Below are 22,807 nucleotides of genomic sequence, written 5' to 3'. Positions count from 1 at the left end.
CACAGTTCACAGACGTGTCCGGGAAATGGGCTACAATAGCCGTATTCCCATGGTCAAGCCACTTCTGAACTCAAGACAACGGAAGAAGCGTCTGACTTGGGCTATGGAGAAGAAGCACTGGACAGTTGCAGAGTGGTCCAAAGTCCTCTTTTCAGACGAAAGCAAGTTTTGCATTTCATTTGGAAGTGAAGGTGCCAGAGTCTGGAGAAAGGCTGGAGAAGAGCAAAATCCAAGTTGCTTGAAATCCAGTGTGAAGTTCCCACAGTCAGCAATGGTTTGGGGAGCCATGTCAGCTGCTGGTGTTGGTCCACTGCGTTTCATCAAGTCCAGAGTAAATGCAACTGTGTACCAAGAGATTTTAGAGCACTACATGCTTCCATCTGCTGAAAAGCTCTATGGAGATGAGTATTTCATTTTCCAGCATGATCTGGCACCTGCCCACAGTGCCAAAACCACCAGTAACTGGTGCACTGACCATGGCATCACTGTCCTTGATTGGCCTGCTAATTCCCCTGACCTGAACCCCATCGAGAATTTGTGGGGTATAGTTAAGAAGAAGATGAAAGACACCAGACCTACAAATGCAAATGAGCTGAAGGCCGCTATCGAAGCATCCTGGGCATCAATAACACCTCAGCAATGCCACAGGCTGATTGCCTCCATGCCACGCCGGATTGATGCAGTAATCCGTGCAAAAGGATTCCCAACCAAGTACTGAGTGCATCAATGGACATTTTCAAATGTTTGATTTAGTTTTGCTGTTATAAAATTATTTTTTTTACTTGGTCTGAGGAAGTATTCTAATATTTTGAGATAGGATTTTTGAGTTTTTTTCAGCTGTAAGCCAAAATCAGCAATATTCAAATAATAAAAGGCTTGAAATAGTTCAGTTGATGTGTAATGAATCCAGAATGTATGACATTTTTGTTTTTTTAATTGCATTACAGAAAATAAAGAACTTTATCACAATATTCTAATTTTCTGAGACAGTCCAGTATAGCTAGTATATATATATATACATACATAAATGTTTTGCATTCATTAAAAGGCTTATGATTTTTTTTTTTTTTTGTGGCCGTAGACAAATTTGTTCTTTTGGTCCAATATGGCCCTTTCAACATTTTGGGTTGCATACCCCTTGGGTTATACAAATAAACATGACTTAGGAGAAGGTAGAGGGCATAATTGTCCTCAAATTTGTTGTTATTGTTGTAGTGATTTATTTTGAATACGTACTGTGAGGCTTTATGTATATTTTCAAACCATTTCTCAAATCAAAAACATGTAAAGTACAAAAACAAACGAAGCTTCATAAACCATAAACCATAAAACAAAGAAAAGACAAAAGAGAAAATTTGAATCTAAAAAGGTACCCCCCCAAAAAGTTTTTTCCCCTCCTTTTTTTTTTTTTTTTATTCATGCTTTTTCCTCAGTAGTTCAGGAGGTAGAGCGCTCGTCTTGGGATCAAGGGATCCCAGTTCGAATCCCGGCTCGTCCGTGTTACATGTCGAAGTGTCCTTGGGTAAGACACTGAACCCCTAATACCCCCAATAAGCAGCTTAGCGCCTCACATGGCTGCAATACAAGGCCGCTATTGGGAAATGTGAAGCACATTGTAAAGCGCTTTGGGAAGTCATTGACTTGAAAAGCGCTATATAAATGCAGATAATTTCATATTAATTTCCTCTTTTTCCTTCTTATAATTCGTGAGATGGGATGTTATTTTGTGTCCGTCCACCAAAGAAAAGTGGGACCATCATAGAGATTACCCTAGATGTGAAAACGCCATAGAAAGCTGACCTATTTTTCCCAGAATGATACTCCACTCTCCCAGGCCAGAATGACATTAAATATCGGCACCATTTTTTACAGGTAGTAAAGTAGGTTACCCCAGATGTGAAAACTGCCCAAAAAAAGCTTGTTTAGGCAAGAAACGTTTTTTTACATTCGTTTTAAAATCTTGCAGAGTGCATCTTACTTTTTTTTTGTTCAGAACAGAAACAAAATTGTTAGTTGAATTCTACAATAATAATCATTTTTGGGGAAATAAATACTTTTAACATTAAGTTAATTTTGGGATATTTTGAAAAATATATTTTTTCTTTTCTAGTACATTTAAAATGTATCAAATGACATATGTATTCATCCTTTTTTCAGATATCCGAATTCTGCAGCTGGTTTGGGGATTATATTTTCTAACCCTTGTTTTTCTGAATTGAAAAAAAAAAAAAAAAAAAAGATTAAGGCAAGATTACAGCGAGAAAAGCAGTGACGCCAACACGACGCTTTAGACTGCAATCATATTTTCCTGGTGTTGACAATTTAGAAGCATTGTACTACATGAGATATTTTACAACAAGATAATTCTTAAAAAAGTGCAGAATGGAGGTTAAGTCATCTACATGTGGCAACCAGAAAAAAAACAACTAAGCAATTACATGCATAATTGTGTGTTTAATAATAGATGTGATTGGGCTAATTGATTTTAAAGGAATACTATTAGCCTTAAAGCAGCCGGGCGGCGCAGTGGTTAGCGCGTGTGAAGCACAGTTCTATAGTCATGGGATCGGACCTTCCAGGATGGAGTTTGCATGTCCTCCCTCCAGGCACTCCGGTTGTCTCCCGCATTCCAAAAACATGATCCAGATTGTCCCTAGGTGTGATGAGCGAGTGAGTTGTCTGTGTGACCTACGACTGGCTGGCAACCGAAGACGGCTGGGACGGGCTCCAGCACTCCTGCAACCCTACTGTGGATAACCGGTGCAGATAATGGATGGATGGATTAGCCTTAAAGGGAAAGTGTGTATTGTTCAGTGCCTCCTGGACATAAAAAAAAAACCTACAACATTCCTTTCAAAGATTTGAATCATGAACAAAAGAACATAAACTGTCATAAAATGCATTTTTAAAATACTTGTAGGTGGAGAAATAAGTACTGTATTTGACATAAGATGAGGATCCTGGGAACTGTATTTTTCATCTTTTCATTATCATCTATTGTCTTTGATTTTTCCTTCTTTATACCTTTTTTCTGACTTTTCCCATTTCTTATCTTGTTTTTTTTGGCACTAACTCGTTTTTCCCCTTGATTTTCAATTTTTCTTTTTTCATCATTTTCTTTGTTTTTTTTCTTTCTTTTAACTGTATTTCTCTTTTAATTATTTCTCTCTCTTCTGCTTCTTTCTACTTTCCTTTTTCTAGTTTCTTTCATTTTATGTATTTTTCTCCTTTATCATTTTTGTCTTTTTTCCCTCTTTCACGCAAAGACTGGGCAAAACAAATAAGGAACAACAATGCATTTTGGTCACTTTGAGTCTCCGTAGTTTGTTTTCTTCCTCATTCTTTTTAGCAAACATTTTTGTTTCAAAATACATTGACATCTAGTGGTCAAATATAGCACACTGTCCCTTCAAAATTCCATCAGAGTCTGATTAAATATGAGTTTTACTTTAGCAGGAGATTCAAAATTGTCCCCCAAAATTGAGAGATAAAACCATGACACGGTGCATGTTAAACCCATTTTACTTGAAATTGTCCAGATTACAAAATAATAACATGAACTCTAGCTCATCTACAAAATAAGCTAACATGTATGACAGTAATAAGCATCATTGTCTTGTTTTTTTTTCCGGCTAACGTTTTGGACATGCATACTGTTGAGAAATATAAAAATATAAATATAAATACATCCCATTGATAATCTTAATGTATCCCGCGACTAAGATCTGATCGTCATAAAAGAATTAAAATGCAGTTGAATATGATAAGGCCATTCAGATTCATCACAAGAGCCGTACAGATTTCTAGAGGTATTTTTTTTCTCTTCGTGTAAATGGAAGTCAAATTATTGTTTAGTCAAAGACAACTTTCTCAACAAGTAGGAAGGAAGAACACATTTTCAACACAAAAGAAACGTGGTTATTAATGTCAAGGGTACGCTCACTCAAAACTGGAAATAAGTAAAAAAACAAAAATTGTCCACTTCCTTTGAACTTAAAGCCCTTTCTCCGCCGCAACCATGAAAGAGAATGCCGCCAGTGAGATCCATGTCAAATTATTAAAATTAGTAGGTGCTACACACACTAAATCTAATGGCTAACATTTACAATAGACTGGAAGGCAAACAAATCAAATTCAAGAGAAAGGGGGGGACTATGGCGATGACTGTTACAAACAAATGGCTGACATAGTTCATTTTTCAAAGAAAACATGTATTGTTTACAACGTCAGTGAAACCCCAAAGTTCATTTAGCAGTGATAAGTAGCGTTAGCTTGCTTTCATGCAAAAGGTAGTTTTTTTTTTTTTTTTCATCCCGGTGCAAGAGTCGCAGTGTCAAAAGCTGAAGTGTTGATTCAAAGTCATTTTTTGTCCTCGGCGTGATCCAGAAAGGAAGACCTTAGCACAGGAAAACTGGTTCCGATCTCCGTTTTTTTTGTCCTTGCGAACCAAACCTTGAATGTGGAGCCTCTAAAGTAGACTTACAAGTTGTTCTTTGGAAATATTTTCTAACGTGTGTCCTAATTTTTCCACGGGATGACTTTAAGGCTCTCACACACAGCAATCAAGGTGGCGCTACGATGCTAGTAACAAGTGCGGTGTGAAAGGGTCTTAAAGGCGCTTGAATCCCTCAACTTTTACCAAAGAAGTACTTCCATCTAGGGCTGCACGATTAACCAAAATCTGTATCGTAGTGCGATTGTGTAATTGCAAGACACAGCGTTTTTTTTTCAAGGATTTATAGTTCCATGTTTGTTATTTGAGTAATGGAGTGTTTGGCCAGCAAGAATTGTCACTATTTGGGCATTTAACAGCGCCGGCCAATCAGAGGCAAGTTTTAATAGCACGAGCCAAAAACTGATAGGCTGGTGTAAGCTGTGAGTCGAACAGGTCTTGCAACAAAGGGCACCAAAACAAACGCGATAGCTTGTAGCTTAAGCGGTTTGTTACATTGAAAATAAATTTATCAATTAAATCGGACTCTGAGGAAAGTCAGAAGAGCACAAGGTATTGCTGATCACCAGCGGGTGCTCTGTGGATTGTTATTGCGTCCAAGAATCGACGGAGGCGGCGTCGGGAGGGAAACCTAACAGAAAGGCTAACAGAGAGGCTAACCACTCTTAAGCTGCCACTGCCCAATGTGACTAGTCACGAGCGCCAGATCCATTACTCAGAAAATGGATGACCTGGAGCTACTACTTGTGGACAACTGCTACTTTCGTGGTTCATGTATTTTAATGGACGCGGAAACCTTGCGGAAGTCACGGTTACCCGATGCTAGTGTGCAGCTCACCAGGCACTCTATCAATCGCTTTCTTGCACTGAAAGGAGAAGCCTTTGAATTTTGTTGTACTTTTCTACTATGACGATAAAAATAATGTATTCAACTAACGTTCTGTTTTTATTTGAAGATGTATAGTTGTTAGTTTGTTACGGTCGTCTACTCTGTGATAACGTCATCTTGAGGCAAGTTTGCACGTCATTATTTTTATGATTCCTCCAAAAAGAAAACTAGCACAGAAAATGCACTTGTCTTATAAAATCTAAAATCACATTGAAATTGCAAAACGGGTCTGAAAAATCACAATTAAGGTTTTTTCCAAAATCGTGCAGCCCTACCTCTTACAATGCCATCTTCACATCCTGATCCAGAAACCTCTACTAAACTAATGCAACCAACTTGTATAATTAAAATCATATAATTTGTGGTGGCAAACAAGCTAACATGCTAACGAAGCCCTGCCTTGCCCACATCCCTATACCGTCCCTTTGAATATCTTTTTTGCGAGTGTGGGTCGTTTTTAAGATAAGCACCAATTATATTTTATGACCTGGAAAACAAAGCAAAAATAGCAAAAAGGTAAGATCAGCGCTGGTGTGTGTTGAACAGAGCAGCAAATGCTTAGCTTAGCTGTATGACCATCTGGGTGGGTTGTCAAAACAAAATGTTTTCAACTATTCTTTACATTTGAAGATAGAGGTAAGATTGTGCCCCAAAAAAATCCAGCACGACCTGGACCCAGGTTTGAGGGATGGAGCCTGAAGCAAAACGCAGATTTTTATATTATTTCCAGGGATTCGAGAGCAGGAGTGTTTCTCTCTCGCCGACCTTATTGTTTTTAACTATGCGCCCGTCACTGTTTTTTTGTTTCTTTCTTTGTGGAGGATACACGCGATGGATTCCGCCCATCTCTTTCCCCGCCAAGTGTGCGGACGCAGAAAAAGAAGAAACAAAGAACAATGACGGGTGGATAAGTTTTATATTTATTTTTTAAAGTCAGCAAGAGAGAATCCCAGCACCAACACAAATCGCAACGATTGACGTTTGAGGCCCGGTCAGGCTCAAGGTTAAGGTCTTACCTCTATTTAGCGTTTTTCAACAAATCAAATTTCAGCTACCAAGTGTCACTATGTCATTATCGACCTATCAGATTCTGAATTTTGCCATGATTACATCAGCATGTGACTTCCTCCGATTGGTTGGTCAGCAAATGCCATATCCCCCGGATATTAAAACCTTTAATAATAGTTACTGGGCAAGTCTGGTGAGTATTCATTTTTGTATATTAGACAAAAGAATAAATCAACTGCTGCTTAATTACATTTTACATACCGTTTCAACACTGGAAGGTGATTACGTGATGGGGCATATACCAAACAACACCGCTACCTTCACTGTAGAAGCTCAAAATGACACATCCAAGTTTGTTTGAAATGAGGCATGGGCCGATAACCGGTTTGACAGTTTACTACGGTGTTAAAAAACAGAGGTTTCAATTACAGGTCTGTCACCCATAATTAGGTCACATTTCCTCCAGCTAAAGTAATTTTTAGCCAATTCAAATGCAAATTCTTCACCAAAAATATGGTGTAAGTGTTTTTCTATCCATTCACCAGTCTAAAATATCCCAGCACATTCTTGCGCAACAAACACCCGCTCCCCTCCTTCTAATGGCTAGGTCTGGGTGCAAAACTTCCTTACCTAGGCAGTGTGCAGACCCTTAGTCCATGTCTCACAGTAAAGTGATACTATTCAGTGTTCATCCAGTGAAAATTATTTGAGTAACTTCCTTTTCAAGGATCATTAAACTAGGATAAACACATTTACATGCCAGAGATTTTTTTGTCTGTGATTTTTGAAAGAATAAATAGTACAGTGTATAATGCATCTGGTTTGTTTGCCTAGGAGAGGTCTGGTGTGTCCTGGTGCAACTATCACACTGATACTACACTGACATTGCAGCCCAAATGATCTGATCAGCTTTCATACATGCTGCTACCTTAAAGTCATTTTTTTATCCAAATTCTTATTGAAACAATCCAGGTTTGAGTTGATTCTGTTTCACAATAACCTGAATTTAAGTCCTACTCATCCAAATATACATGATCAGGCTAAACCTGGACACTGCTAAGTAGAAAAGCAGAAACAAACTGGATTAGAGTCATTGTTATAGTCCAGATTTCTGAGATTTTATGTGAAACACAGTTCTTTCTGATACCGCTTTGAAGAGTTTATGCCAAACCAATAGGGAAACAACTTGTTTTCATAAGGCAGGCGTCTTGATTCAGAGTGAGAATAGTCCCCTCCAAAATAATAAGAAAATGCATCACTATTGTATGAAAGATCATCTAAATGCCTAAAGTTCATTGTGAAAATGATTTAAAAAAGCTTTATCTGACTTAAAAATAGCTTGTATGAGGGCTCATTTATTCAAGTGCTTTAAAAAACTTGTGTAAGGAGGCGGGTTGTCCCAAAAGATAATACAATTAACTAGGGACTGTTCTAAAACAGGGTTTGAACACATTTTTCCTGGCCAAATTCAAGCACTTTTCAATTGAAGTTCAAAGCCAATCTTCCAATTTCTCCATAACCATAAAAATAAGAAATCTGGTGTGAATCATGTGTTTTGCAGAGCCATAAATATATCTGTGACTTACAGATGTGATTTTAAAACTTGTGTGTGCATTTATCAAGACATGCGAGTTTTAGATTTTGAATAAATGGCCAATATGTTTGTGGATCTGAACAATGTGTGTTTTTTGAGAAAAAGCTCTTCCCATAAAAGTGTTAGGGTAAAATGACACTAATATGTAGCTTACATTTTCAGTTGCAAGAAGTTCTTCCTGTTAAAATTTACCACTGGGAAAGGCTACCTCAGTTTTTTGCATGGCCCATATTAAATGTCCATTAGTGAGGAGTAATCATTGCAATAATACACAACTCATAGTGCCCTGTTCCTTTTGTGCGCGATGACAATTCTTAGGACAATGGCATACAAATTAATGTCAACTGTCATTAATCACGAGGGAAGAAGAATTGCAATGACAAAGCCAAGCCACCAGAAAGTAGTGAAGGCATTATTTTTAAGCAGACAGGTGTGGGGAAAAATGTCAATAATTGAGTATTTACAAGCACCTTACCCAAAATTCAAGCACCTTTCAATACATGAAAACACAACATTAAAATGCAAGCATTTTCAAGGATTTTGAGCACTCGTATAAACCCTGTAAAAATCTCACCAATGATTAGACATAATGGCATGGTGATGCATCTCCTTTGTTTAAAACAAAATTGTATTCTCGGGTGGAAAAACGCCGTTTCCTTTGATGCTACATTGTGGACAATTACATTTCAGGATAGTAATTAAAATACAGCGATATTTTTATTCATGGTTCTAGTACCGCCAGAACCTCCTATCTGCCCATGCCCATTTGAAATGCAAACGTGACAAAAATGTAACGCATTTCCGACCGCAACCTGATTAGCATCTGCGCATCCGTCCTCTTACCTTGCTCTCATTCCAAGGACTGAAGTTATTGCTGCTGCTGCCGCTGCCCTGCCTATGGCTAACTCTGCGACTGCGGCGCCGCGATGCTAGAGCAGTCCGTGACCAGCAGGTCGACTACCGTGCCGCCCGTAACGTACACGGTAGGCGTCGTCACCATGTTGCTGAGGGTGATGGAGCTGCTGGCGGCCACATTGGAGGTGGCGGGGCTTTGGGCGTCCTGGTTATTGTTGTGGGTGCCCATGTGGCCCTGGAGCTGGGTGGGCGTCTTGCAATGGATGCCGCATAGATGACAGACGAGCACGCCGCCGGCTGCCGCCATTCCTCCGGGGCTCTCTGTCCATTCCCGGCCGTGGTGCTTCTGGCCGTGAACGCGCAGGTAGGTCAGCGTTGTGAAACCTAAGGGGGAAAACACGTCCAAAATAAAACTAGGCAGAGGTGTCAATGAAACAGGTAGGCGAGTGGTCAGGAACCTTTTTGACCCAAGGTTCCAAGACAATAAAATATTTAGTTTTTTTATGTTGTTGTTGGAGAGAGCCACACAATAACTGCCAAACCCTCTCTTCAGACAAAAGCTAATTCTTTAGCGCATCTTATTTCACGGTGTGTCGTTTGATGACTTGATAAAATGTTTGAGATAATAATGCCAGAGCATGTGTCCCATATCAACAAATATCCCACTTGAATGTTTTCCTGTAGTAACTTAGTGCGTCGTTTGAGGTGTTCTTAAAGGTTGAAAGTGGAACATTGTCTCTATTATGTGTCAACAATGTCCAACTGAGTTCAAACACCCTTTATACTTTTTTGCCCACTGCGTTTATCCGTTTTTATCGTATTTTTAGCAACACTGTTAGGGAGGAAAAGCACAGCAAGAGGGGACAGATTTTACGCTCATCATCACTGTTTTTTGTTAGTTTAGCATGAAAATGCCCCGTTTTATCTACAATGCAAATACTAACCCAAACACCGAAAAAAATTAAAAAAGAAGAATTTATTCAGGCGCATCTGAGAAATACATGTACTTGCACGCGCATCATGAAAGAACTGACTGAGGCTGCGATCTAAGCCCGAAGATGGCGGCAAAGAATAACAAAGTTAAAGATTTCGTACAGCACATTGAAGATCGTTTTAGCTCATTTTTACTAGAGGTCGACCGATAATCGGGCCAGCCAATTATCGGCGCCGATATTTGTGAATTTGACGGATATGGGTATCAGCATTTTTTTATTTATTCACGAGCCGATTATTAAGTCTCTCTCTCTTGCTTCATTGTTCCCCACTCGGAGCCTTGCTCTCATGAAATAAACTTGAAAAACTCCTCCCCCACCCATTTCAGGCCTTCTGATTTGATAGTAGCCACTGAAGCAGGAGCGAGCGACATGCCTATGTCCGTGAAAGAAAAATGTGTGTGTGATCAAGAGAAAGTGTAGTAGCCTTGTTTTAGAGAGGTACGTTCATGTAGAGACTGATAAACTAATGTTATTATAAACTAATTTATTAACCAAGTGTGTGTGTTTGTGATTGAGAGATATCATAAAATAACACACCAATGTGGGAGTGATGAGCACTGAACATTAGTTTGTCAATCTGGCTCTAAAACAGGAGTGCCCACACTTTTCAAATTGCAAGATCTGTTAAAATTCCATTGCACTTTTTGTTTCGAGTTCATTTAAGTCATGTTGGTTGTGATGTATTCATTTAGGCTATTGAAAACATTTCAGGGAGCTGTTTTAGTTTTTTTAAGTAATTTTGTACAAGTTGCTGCTAAGGCAAATTTTATTTCCTGCACTGTTAGTTTTTGGGTGCTTGGATGGCGTTTTCAGGTGTTCAGTTTTTTCAGTGGGTTTTCATTCATACGTTTTCTTAACATTGAATATACAGTGGAACCTCGGTTTTCGAACGCCTCTCAGTTCGAACAAATCGGTTCTCGACCAAAAATTTAGAAAAATTCTTGCTTCGCTTTTCGTTCAAAAAAATCAGAGTTCGAACGCCGGTACGCTAGGGTGCGATGCTGAGCGGCGTACGGGTGTAGATCGTGTAAATTGCCCCCACCCCTCGTGACCAACTGTTATCACGTGCGCACTTGCTTCTTTTCACTTTCGATTTTAATATCGGTGAACGGAGTGTTTTAGCCCCTTATTATGCCTTCGAAGAAGGTCGGTGCAAGCAGCAAAGTTGCTACAGGTGAAAAAAGAAGAGAAGTGCGTACAACTATTGCATTTAAGAAAGAAATAATAGCAAAATATGAAGAAGGTGTGCGAGTTTCCCTTCTTTCGAGGGAATAGAGCATGGCTTCTGCAGACCACCACAAAAGTAAGAAATCCTATTCATAATTCTTTTCTTTATCCGCTCATCACTTTTTGTGGAGACCCGGGTGCTAAATGACGTGTAAACGACCTCATTTTTTTATTTTTACACGTTCATGTTAGCGTAATCTTTCGTACGGAAGATTACGCTAACGCGAATGTACGATTAGCCTGGGTTAGCTTCATGTTTACGTTCATGGTAAACATTCAGGGTGTTGGAACGGATTAAAAAATTTTACATTACTTTTAATGGGAAAAACGATTTCGGTGATTGAACAAATCGGTTTTCGAACAGGGTCCTGGAACGGATTATGGTTGAGAACCGAGGTTCCACTGTACAATCTTTAATGAGCTTCCATAAATCCCACCCTATATACAGACGTAAAGCCAAAACTGTGATGGTTGGCGCAACACCCCATTCGTGAACTGTCCTTGGGACAATGCCCTATTTATTCAGGACCAAACCATCTGTGTACAGCGTCGTTTCGGCTTTGGCACTAACACCAATATGAACGAAAATCAGCTTAGCTCTCAATTTACCACCGGGCCAGATGTACTCGTGAAAGAGCAATATCGAGCTAGCGAGCCATACGTTTCCGACCCCTAAGGTAGGCCAAGACGGGCTTACTGCGGTTGCACAAATGGCAGACGTGGTGCTGGGACTGGTTGTGGACTCTCATGTGATCGGTGATGTACGCCGCCGACAGGAGCTTTCCGCAGATATGGCACGGAACCTTTTCCTCGTGGCGAATCATGTGCGCGCGCAAACGGTCCTTCGTGGCAAAGCTGGATTCGCATGTCTGGGTTAGAAAGAAAAAAAACTGACAGGTGAGTTGAATGGGTCCAAGCAGTGGATAAATTAATTTCTTATGCTATTTTGGGACATTTTGGAACCAATTGCTTTTTTGGAGGTGTGTGGGTGAAATTCCTGGACTATAATTAACCACTGAATGTATTTATTTGTACATTGTTTATTTTAAATTGAACACCCCTGACAAATAATGTCAATGTTCATATATTTAAAGCTCATTTTTCATCATCATCAGGCTCATCGCTTCCTTTTACGTTCCCAGGATGGAACCCACACCATGACCAAGTGATCAATTTATGAGTGCTTTATTTTAATACTGAGCTTGAATTCTCATATTTTCTATTTTACAATAACACTTCTCTCGTTGCAGTAAACTTGGGAGTATCGTAAAACTCCATGAGCTTAACAAAAAAAAAAAAAACGGTACCATATTTGTTTAACTTTCTAGGTTGTATGTGAAAAGGGATATTTTTGGGATGACAACAAAAATGGGAATACAGCCGACCCTTGTTTATCGCAAGGCAACGTTCCAAAATGAACCTGTGATTTTCAAAATTTGTTAAGGAAAAACCTTTATTTTTTACACAATTTACACTGTTATAAACTGAAAACGAAGAACAAACCTCTCTTTACAGGCACAAGAAGTCGTTTCACAAATAGAAATACTGTATACTGTATCTTTAAAAATGTATTTATTTTTTGACAGTACCTATTCTCTTAGGGTCTGTTTAGCCAATCAGAATGCAGAACACAATGCATGATGAAAATCTGAAGCAGCCAGACCGTAAAAGGTGAACTGCGTTATAGTGAGGGATAATTACACAAGACACTCTTTAAACTTTCTAAGTACAAAAATAATAATAATGTAATAATATATGACTCGCTATCGCCACGGGTGGCCGAAATTAGAACTGCAGTCTCCAAGTGGACCTTGTGCATGACATCATATCTGCAGAGAAAGGTTTAGGAATTTTAACCTGAATACGGTCAGAAAACTATTAGCTAGAGTCTTGCAGGATTTCTCATTATAACCAGCTACAGTTTCCATGTACCAACTACAAAATGTTAGCTCACTATCGGTCAGATAAAAAGCATTCTGCATTAATTGTTTTGTCAATAAAGTATTTTATAACAAAATCCTTTCTAAAACAACACTGTCAGAAGGAAACTGGGCCTTGCTTTCTCAGATTCAAAAAGTAACACAACCATGACCTTTAAAGGTCCGTAAACAGGTTCATTGTTGTTGTGACAAGACTGTAAATGAAGGAATTGCCCAGCTGCCAAGTGAACAGTGAAAACAACACACATGCACTAGTCAAGATAAACGTACCGGGCATTTGAAGGGCCGCTCAGAGGAGTGCACTTGGCGCACGTGGCTATTGAGATGGTCAGGCCTGCGGGTGGTAAAGCAATACATTTTTTATATGCAAAAATAAAAAACAAAGACTGAAACAAGCAATAAATTGGTTAGGATATGTCAACAAGAAATTTTCCAACAACTATGTGTTCTATGCGGTTTGAATAAAATTGTCATTATGGAATACGGGCCCCGGTGCTGTGGAATGCCCTTCGATTCAATCTGCAACCTCAGTGGAACTGTTTAATCTAGGCTTAAAACACACTTCAATTTTATAGCTTATGAATTACCTATATTTCGTATTAACAATATCTGTGTATTATTTGTTATTGGAAAATTCATTGCAGCAAGCAACTAACATAAAATGCGACCAAACAGCTTGCCAACATCATTTTTGCCGTTCCATGTATTCCGTTACTCCCCAAGCCTGCACAAAATGTAGTAATTTATTCATAATTAGTTTCTTTTGTCTTTTATTAGCATATTTGGTATTGGAGTAATCCAAAAGTAATTGAAAGTAATCAGGTTAAAGTAACCCTGCCCAACCCTGAATACATGTGACTTGACATGATTAGTTGAGAACCAATGCTCTAGGCCAGCTTATATAATCAAGGTGAATGTGTCTTATAAAACTAACTATGAAAACAGTTTAAAAATAAATAAAAAAAACTCCAATGAAATATCCGGACAAGATACTATTTTTGAAGTCCTGGAAGTAAGTTTTTTTTCCGGGGAAATTATAAAGCTGCCATCACCTTGAGAAAGCCTTGCTGCAGTGGGGGCAGATGTAAGGCTTCTCCACACCGCCCTGGTGGGATCGCACGTGGTGACTCATGCGGTCCTTCCTCTTGAATCGCTGCTGGCAAATGGGACAAGAGAAGGGCTTCTCGTCCGAGTGGGAAAGGCGGTGGCGGTTCAGGTGGTAGACGTCGCGGAAAGCTTTGCCGCAAGTATCGCAGGCGTGGTTTTTCCTCACCGGTGTGGGGTTCTGATTGGCGGGCCGCTAAAAGGGGGAACAAGCGGTAGTTCGGAGTGTTTAAATATTATATACATTTATAAACATGCCAAAACATTCATATTTGATTTGGATCGACATTAACTCGTTGAGCGCCAAGGACGGATTTCCACTTCATTTCCCCCACCAAATACATCTCAATAAGTGCTAGAACAGACAATGTTGCCTATTTCAAAGTACAATTTAGTTAACAATTCAAGTAAAAATATGTTAAAATTGGTTACTCATACTTAAAATAAGCGACATATTCTGCATTTCTTAAAAAAAGATTATACCCCTAAAAAAACCTTAAATGATCAAAAAATAAAGACTATGACGTAAAAAGACTATGACATCTAGTGGTCAAATAGATAGATAGATACTTTATCTAAGTTGAATTGTTTGTTGTTAGGTTGTTATTAAATAATACACATGGTCCTTTTAAGAAATATCCTCCACAAAGATGATGCAAAATCTTATAAAATCTGCTAGATGACAAATGTTTTATTTTTAATTTATACAGTTAAAAATATAAACAAAAATATCGTATAAGAAAAAAATGACATTTTCTGACAGTGGATTGAGATTTTTTTGTTATCCCCAAGAAGTCGTTATATTTATAAGTAAAAAAATTCCTAAATTATTAAAACCCAAACTAAATTAACGAAATATTGTGTAATCATACATTTTGCAATTAGACAATTTGTGTCATGGATTTCTGTAAAAATATATTATTAGAAAAACAACTGAAGTGACATTTTTGACAATGGGGTAAAACTATTAATTATATTTTTGCAATTATAGTGTAATTGTGTTGAAGTAAAAATATTGTACATTAGAAAAATGGATTAAAATAAGCGACATTTTGGGGTAAATTATTTACGTTAGACAGTCGTGTTTATTTGTGACGCCCTTAATCAAAAAGAGTCTCAAAGGGCTGCACAGACCACAGATTATTGCAAACTACAGACTAATATGACACCATCCCCTGATCCAAAACCTACATGAGGGCAAGGAATAACTCAAAACCTCAGAGAGTGTAATTGAGTTATAAATTGAAGTAAAAATCTCGTCTGTTTACAATATCATTAAAATAACGACATTTTCTGACAATGGGGTAAAATTATTATTGATTTTATTAATTTTTTTCATAAACCTAGAAAAAATAAGCAACATTTTCTGAAAATTGAGGAAATTGTTATTTATTTTTGTATTAAGAGTATAATTTAGCTATAAGTGAAAATATAATTTAAAACATCTATATACATATACAATAAGCGACATTTTTAGACAAGGCGGGAATTTTTTTTGCAAAGCGAAAAAAAACAAAAACCATCTATGGCACTGAACGAGTTAATTTGCCGACCGGCAACTTCACACTATGCTTCAACCTTTCCAAAGCACTTGATTTCCAGTATTTCTTGCCTCTTTTCAAATATTTCTGAACTGTAATCACTTGGAAGCCTTTTAAAAAGAGATATTTGACAAAACTTGTTTCCCCTTGGACCTATACAAACGTGATACAACTCTTGAATAGGCATCAATACAAGACAAAAATGCCAAAAGAATGCAAAATTTCACCCCACCCAAAAAAGATTAGTGATATAATTTAAAACAATAAGAATTAAATCCCAACATACATTTGAGGAACAGCCTCGTACCGATATCAGGTATAGGGGTCAATACCACCCTTACAGGTATGTGTACTCCACAGTGGCTGATACAAGTATTGATACAGGAACAAGAAAGTAGTGATTATTGTGGAGAATCATAATTTGCCTTTGATCAAACTCAAAATATTTAAAAGGTCTCAACTTTGAAATATTGGTATGTTCTTCAGAAGGGGATAAAAATGTATGTTCCATTGGCACCCTGATAAATACCCGGTATCTGCATCTAGGCGTACTAAAGAATCTAGTATTGGTACTATTCTTCCCGCAACAATATGTAAATAAATATTTAATCGTTTCTCTATTTAATTATGTTAATAACATGCATATTTTTTTTTCATTTCATTTATATTTTCTAGTACAGTATATAATGTGTAGAGCTACAGCCACTGTCACAAATAAAAGTAACTTAAAGTAAGGCTGGTATCTGCAAAATCATAGCCTGGTATCAGTAATCGCCCACCCTTTAAAACAAAAACTGAAATGTCTTCAAGAACCAACACGAGTTAAGCTGCTTTCATCCAATTTTGCCGGATTTCCGGAAGCCACATGATTTTCAAACCACACAAAACATCAGCACCATAATATGTGGCAATATTAATAGCATTCAGCTTCATTAATAACTCGCTACAAATATTAATTGATTTTTATTTGCAGAGAACATGCAGGGGAGTGTGGTGGTAGCTTCTGGCAAGTTTCTTCTACCTTACTACGGGGATAGAGTTGTCTATGGTCCCTTATTCCTTTACCAACAATGGCAATCAAAAGTCTAAACACCCTTGTTCAAATGGATTTTGTGGTATGTTAATAAGAAACCAATAAATCAAAGGTGAGGTGCGTTGTTTGACACGTACTTAAAAAGTTGAAAGTTCAAGATTTTCTCTATTAAGTGCAGTATGTACTACAATGCCCAACAGAGTTCAAAAAGGCCATATGCTTTATTTTCCACTGTGCAGAACTGCTTTTATCTTATGTTTATTACACCTGCTCGGGGTGGAACAAAACTAGTTCGAGGAATGGGGGCAGTGGTGAAGAGTGACACTATGCTCATCACTGCATGTGTTTTTTTCAATTCCTCTTTTTCAATGTAGCATGAAAATGGTGAAAGAAAGAGAAGGTCTACTTATGGTAGAGTTAAAGAACCAACCCAAACCCCAAGATAGATGGGGGGTAAAAAGAACTTTAGTTAAGGGCATCTTAAAGCGCTGCACGATTTTGGGGGGAAAAAACAATTGTGATTTTTCAGACTATTATTGACATTTTGATGCAAATTTCGATTTTGAAAGAAAAGTGCATTTTCCTGCTAGTTTTGTTTTTTTGTGGGTACTTAATCGTAGCGACATGCTATAACATTCAGAAAACAGCACTCTCTTCTGGAGAGCTGTGTTAAGGTTGCTGTCTGCTGACCATTATTGTGTGTGGCATAGCGTTTATCGGCTAGTGCCATTAAAACTTGCCCCCAATTGGCCAGTCCCATTAAAACCTAAACTGTGCCAATTCTGGTTTGGCCAAACACTCAATCACTCAAATAATAAAAAAGGGTGTGATCACAAACTGAGCTATAAATACTTAAAAATACTGCAGTGTCTTGCAATTACAAAATCGCACTACGTCACATTTAAATATTGATAACATTTTGGTTAATTGCAAAGCCCTGCGTCCAAGCACATACTTGTGCATCATAAATGAGCTTACTGAGGCTGCGACTATGACTAAGCCAGGAGATCGCGGCAGAGAGTAACAAATTTCCATAATCCATACATGGCCTTCAACTAGAACTTGGGACTACTCTATTAAAAAAAACAGAAGAAGAGAGTTAATCAGTACATTGAAATGAAACACAAAAATCTGGCATTTGAAGAAGGGTGTTACATGTTCACTAATGGTAGGTTTGGAGGCCATCCACAACCGGAGCATCCCCGTGGCCAGTAGCTCAAGAAACAACATGCTCGAAGGTTCGGGGTTGACAACAGCCATCCGCACGAGGCCCTGACCCACCTGTACTGTCGCCCCTGCGGCCATGACGACAGCAGCAGGAGGCAGAGCATGGGGATTAACACTAGCCATTACATTGGGCATGGAAACCCCTTCACCATCCTGACTCCCAAGATGTGCCTGCTGGGCCCCCGCCAGCAAGCCGGTCGAGGCGAGAAGGGGGAGGGCGGAGAGTGGCAGCAGAGTGAGGGCCCCACTGGGGGCCCCCTCCGCACTCCCTCCGGCCCCTACCGCCATCACCGACGGGACCAGCGCCAGCACCTGGCCAGCGGCTGCCTCCTGCACCCCCTCCGCCTGCTCTCTGGCCCTGTCCTTCATGCGTACCCCTGTGTGGACCGACTGGTGCCGCCGGAGGTTGTAGTTGTTCTTGAACTGCTTGTTGCAAATGGGACAGATGTGCGGCACGCGGGATGGCCGGGACATGGGCTTCACTAGGAAAAAAGAAACAAAACAATAGGAGTTAGTTCCTTTCGATCAGGGGTGTTAAACTCATTTTCTACCAAGAGCCACATTAGAGTAATAGGGCTGTAATAATTAGTCAAGATTCTAGACAAAAGTAGAAATAGTCGTCTTTTCCCGTCTCCCAACATTTACAGAACACACAAAAACACGAAAAAAAGCACAACAATCTGACTTTGAAGGGCACTAAAGAAATACATTGCAAGATTTGTGTATTGTATTCATAGTTTATGTTGTCACTTCAAGTTGAAGGATCACTTAACAGAACCTAGTCCTCAGGGCAACACTCAGGACCAATGTTCCCTGTAATTTTCATCAAGTTACATTTTGCTGAGTTTCCGGCAATGCAAAATTATTTTTCTCTTTTGAATGAATTGACTCATGTACTATTAAAAAGGTTGTACGGCCTACAAACTTCGTTTGTTCTTACAATTCTTTCACAAGATATCCATTTCTTTTTATTTCCTGATATATTTTGTCACATAATATTAACATTTTTGGGGGCTTATTTCGTCGGTTTTAAGATACAGAACTGTACTTAATCACATTTTTTAGTGGAAGTACAATGTTGTCAACAAGATTCACTTGATATCATTGGAAATTATTATTATTTTCTCTTCCTTTTGTTTCTTTTTTTCTCAGCTTTTCACTACTTTTTCATTGTGGTATTTTTTTCTTTTTTATTCTATTCCCCCTTCCTTTAAGTCATTTTGTGCATAATTTTACATAATATTTGGTCATGTTGGGATTAAAGAAGCAAAAACAACCCGAAGAGCCGTTTAGGACCCGAAAGAGCCGGTTTCTTTGAGTGAGCCGAGCCGAAGAAGCCGGTTCCCCGACAAACTACTAACTTTACTCAACTTCGTTCTCCTTCGACTCGACTTCAAAATACCGCATTTAGGACACAACATCAGGGGAACCCGTGTATTTTTACCTTCATGCACTGTAACTTTGTCTTAAGTCGCTTCTTAATTAGTAATTTTGAGCCCTCATTTTTGTGCGCTGGCTAGATTTTCTTGTGCGCTGAGAATGTGCGAGCAGTGCGCAATTACGCACGCGCGCAGCTTAGAGGGGACACTGCTGAGGACGCATCCATGCACAGCTTCCTCCACTGCTGATGGTCCGTGGCCTAATCTTGGTCGTGGCAAAGTTGCCATGAGTCAATTCGTTGATGTTATCGGCCCAGTTTTTTTAGGTCTTCCTCTTCTGCCCCCTTAGACTGTGCCTAGGAGAATTATATTGGCCAGTCCTGACAATTTTGTGACCATACCACTGATTTTTTTGTCTGCATACAGTTGACAACAGTTTTTTGTAAGGACCAGAGGACCCTCTGATGGTACTGCGCACTGTTGCTGATGCCTAGAAGTTTCCTGTAGCATCACATCTCCATGGTCTGGATTTTTCTTTACTTTCCATGTTTCGCAAGCGTAGAAGAAGACTGAAGTAACCAGCGCTTGCATGATTCTGATCTTTGGTTTCACTGCTATATTCTTGTCCCTCCACATGGGTTTAAATCTGGCAAAGGCAGCTGTGGTTTGAGCTATCCTGGCCATGATTTCTGGTTCTGACCCCTCTTCTGATATGACAGCTTCAAGATATGTGACAGGTTCAAGCACTTGGTGTTTGATGGTGATGTTTATGGTTATGCCTTGGGGTTGTCTGTCATTACTTTTGTTCTTTTAGTCGTAAATAAAATATTTTAACCATGGCCGCACATATTAAACAATTTTGGTCACTCAAAATGCTTAGTTTGACCCAGGAAAAGTGAAACTAAATGTTTTACTTATTTTTTAAATTACACACAAATTACTTGGTAATAAACAAAATATAGTGGTCCACGACTGCCTGCATTCTGTGAATCTGAGGTAGGACTCAATCGCAAGAAAAAATTTAGAGGAAAAAATAAAGTTTAAATATTTTCTGTCATTAAAAAGAAGTCGGCACTGAACATTTTTTTCCTCATTTTATATATATTTATATACATACACCATTGACCTCTCCTAAGACCTGGCCTCCACATATATGAAACGCACATTAAACAAGAAGCTTGAGTCTTTGGAGGTTAAACATTCTAGGAGTGGCTCAATTATTATCAATTTATCCTCTATCTGCATATGTCATTATGTGGTTGTCTTTTAGAACCCAAAACTGCAAAATATGGGGGTCACAATGTTCTGTGTATCATGATACATGGCATATAAGGACCTGTGTATTCTTGTACATTACATAGCATGGATTTAATGATAATGGTAATCTAAAGTTCATGGTTTTCTGCAAAACTATCCAAGGAGAAGGGAAAAGTCCTGTGTCACGCAGACGCTTTTTTTAAAAGTGCATCTGCGGTTGCGACACGACAGCACCGGCATACCTGCATCCGTCGGCGTCCCTAAAGAATTCGCGGCGGGTTGCAGCTCGGCCCCGTGGACCTCGATGGGCATGGGCTCCTCTTTGAGAGCGGTGGTGTCCACGGTGGAGGGAGGCTGAGCTATGTGCTCGGTGGGTGGGGTTTGGGGAGAGCTCGTGTGGACCGCCAGGAGCTCCGATTGGAGGTTCCCCTCCACTTGGTTTTGGGTGGGAGCATTCTAGAGAGACAAGAACCCATCAGCACCCTACAAAAGTGCACCATTGCTTGAAGTTGTGACCAGTGACGATGTGCATTGGGAGAAAGAACAAAAAAGATTCTCACCAAGCCTACCTGGAAGAGGAAATTGCTCCACGCAGCATCCATTTTGTGATGCTCTCAAATCAGTTCCTGGTCTGGATCGAGGAGGGCAGCTTTGGCATGATTTGGCTCAGCCCTGGGTATGGAAATTTCTTGAGCAGTCACCCACAACGTTGAAATGCAAATCGAAAAACGGTGGGTTTAATTGAAAAGAATAGATGTAGGCCTAGATCGCCGGGACGGTGTGATTCGACTCATCACAATGGAAACCAACGATGTTATTTGGATTAACTCAACGAGAATCAGGCCACACAAACACACATCAATCCCAATAGCCCAAGGTCGGAATTTCACACTCCTCTACGTGAAATAAAAGTCGTTTTTTTTTGGTCACACGGGACAGCAAATGTGGGTTATAAGACAAGTAATTGTCCTCCCCGTCAAGACATGCTTTGTTTTAATGAGTCAATTAATGAGTCGGTCTGTTTTTTTCCGAGCCCGTCCGTTAGGCCGCTCGGTGGTTTGCCGAAGCCTCGTCGTCGGAGTCAAGCCGCGGGCCGGGCGAGGAGCGCTCTCGCCGGGCCCCGGCCCGTCGCCCCACCTCGGCCGCTCAGCCGCGAGGATGTCATCTTTCTTTTTTTATCGCCTGCTCTCCCTCCGCCCACCCCTGTGTCTTTTCTTCCCTTTTCTTTTTTAATTCCTCGTTCTTCTCCCCCTCCTCTCCTTTTTCTCTCGCGCCGCTATGTCCCACTCGCTGGTTAAAGGGATAGGGCGTCCTCCCCCCGTTCTGGCTTTCGTCTCCCGCGGCCTCCCAGTCCTCGCGGTCCTCCTCCCCCACCCTTCCTTCCTTCCTTGGCCCGGGCGTGTCGGCACTCACGGTTGTTGATTCTCCTCCGTATCGGCTAGATGGAACCGCGGTTGGGACTCGGTTCGGCTTCCCTCCCCGGCGTCTCGGTACCAGCGCCGCCGCCACGACAGTTTTTTTTTTCCTCCTTTTCTCTTTTTTTCATCAACGACCTAGCGTCGGGCCAGTCTTAAAGGGAGGTGCTCGGCGAGTCTTCCGGTCGGCCTGCAATAATGACGTCACAATGGAAGAGGAAAAATACATTCCCAATATCCATTCAAACTCATATTTTTTAAACATCTTGATATTTTTATGTAACTTGCGTTTTCTCCCCCTGGTATGTTTGTTAATTTAGCTCTATCGGTTGTGCATTTGGTTCAAATACGCAACGTTGCGGTGCAACTTTTGAATGGCAGTGTGTATGCGTCATTTTCAATAAAGCATTCAAAAAAAATTCCCTGCGTCCATATGATATCTAATATGCATAAAGGCACAGTGTGTAATATTTGACCACTAAATGCTGTCGGGAGACGGAAAACAAGGGCTAAAAACACAGGGAAGAATACAAAATATGGAAACTCAAAGTGACCAAGCATCTTCTCTCATGTTTTGCTGAGTTTTTTTGAGAAGAAAACAGAAAAACGGAAAAGTCAAAACCAAAAGGTAAATATGGAAACTATTAGAAAAAAGTGAAGAAAAAGGGAGTAAAACAAGAAAAAAAGGAAAAGGTAGAAAAAGGGGACATGAAACAATGAAAGAAACAGAAAACCGACAGAATGAAGGGTTGGAAAAGAAAAAGATGGAAGAAAAATAAGAAAATGTAAAAATGAAAAGGAAAAGAGAAACAAGGAAACAAAAATAAAAGAATACTTAGAATGAGGAAAACTTATCTTACAATGGAACATTTTTTTCACTATGTTCCATA

At 39.6% G+C, this 22,807-nt stretch overlaps 1 protein-coding gene across 5 annotated transcripts; it reads right to left on the bottom strand.

Moving 5' to 3' along the window:
• Positions 1-2,620: 2,620 nt before the first annotated feature.
• mazb (MYC-associated zinc finger protein b (purine-binding transcription factor)) lies at positions 2,621-22,113 on the bottom strand. 5 transcript variants are annotated; one of them, XR_015848031.1, is made up of 9 exons: positions 21,916-22,113; positions 21,063-21,174; positions 20,745-20,958; positions 18,242-18,348; positions 14,014-14,261; positions 13,232-13,295; positions 11,719-11,890; positions 8,788-9,183; positions 2,621-2,787 (listed from the first exon to the last, which is right to left on the bottom strand). XR_015848031.1 is itself a non-coding variant. In XM_088323751.1 (8 exons), the coding sequence occupies exons 2-8, from the start codon at positions 21,102-21,104 to the stop codon at positions 8,846-8,848; spliced, it is 1,176 nt and encodes a 391-aa protein (XP_088179877.1). In that variant the 5' UTR covers positions 21,105-21,174; positions 21,916-22,113; the 3' UTR covers positions 8,620-8,845. The 5 variants fall into 5 exon arrangements, 4 of the variants coding, with proteins under 4 accessions (XP_088179877.1, XP_088179875.1, XP_088179878.1 ...); XM_088323751.1 differs by lacking the exon at positions 2,621-2,787 and having other exon boundaries at positions 8,620-9,183; positions 21,072-21,174; XM_088323749.1 differs by lacking the exon at positions 2,621-2,787 and having other exon boundaries at positions 8,620-9,183; positions 21,916-22,112.
• Positions 22,114-22,807: the final 694 nt, after the last annotated feature.

Source organism: Urocampus carinirostris, chromosome 19 (genome assembly GCF_059441175.1).
Source record: "Urocampus carinirostris isolate Australia breed hairy pipefish chromosome 19, RoL_Ucar_1.0, whole genome shotgun sequence".
Lineage (NCBI taxonomy): Eukaryota > Metazoa > Chordata > Actinopteri > Syngnathiformes > Syngnathidae > Urocampus > Urocampus carinirostris.
This window is presented reverse-complemented; position numbering and strand designations above follow the sequence as displayed.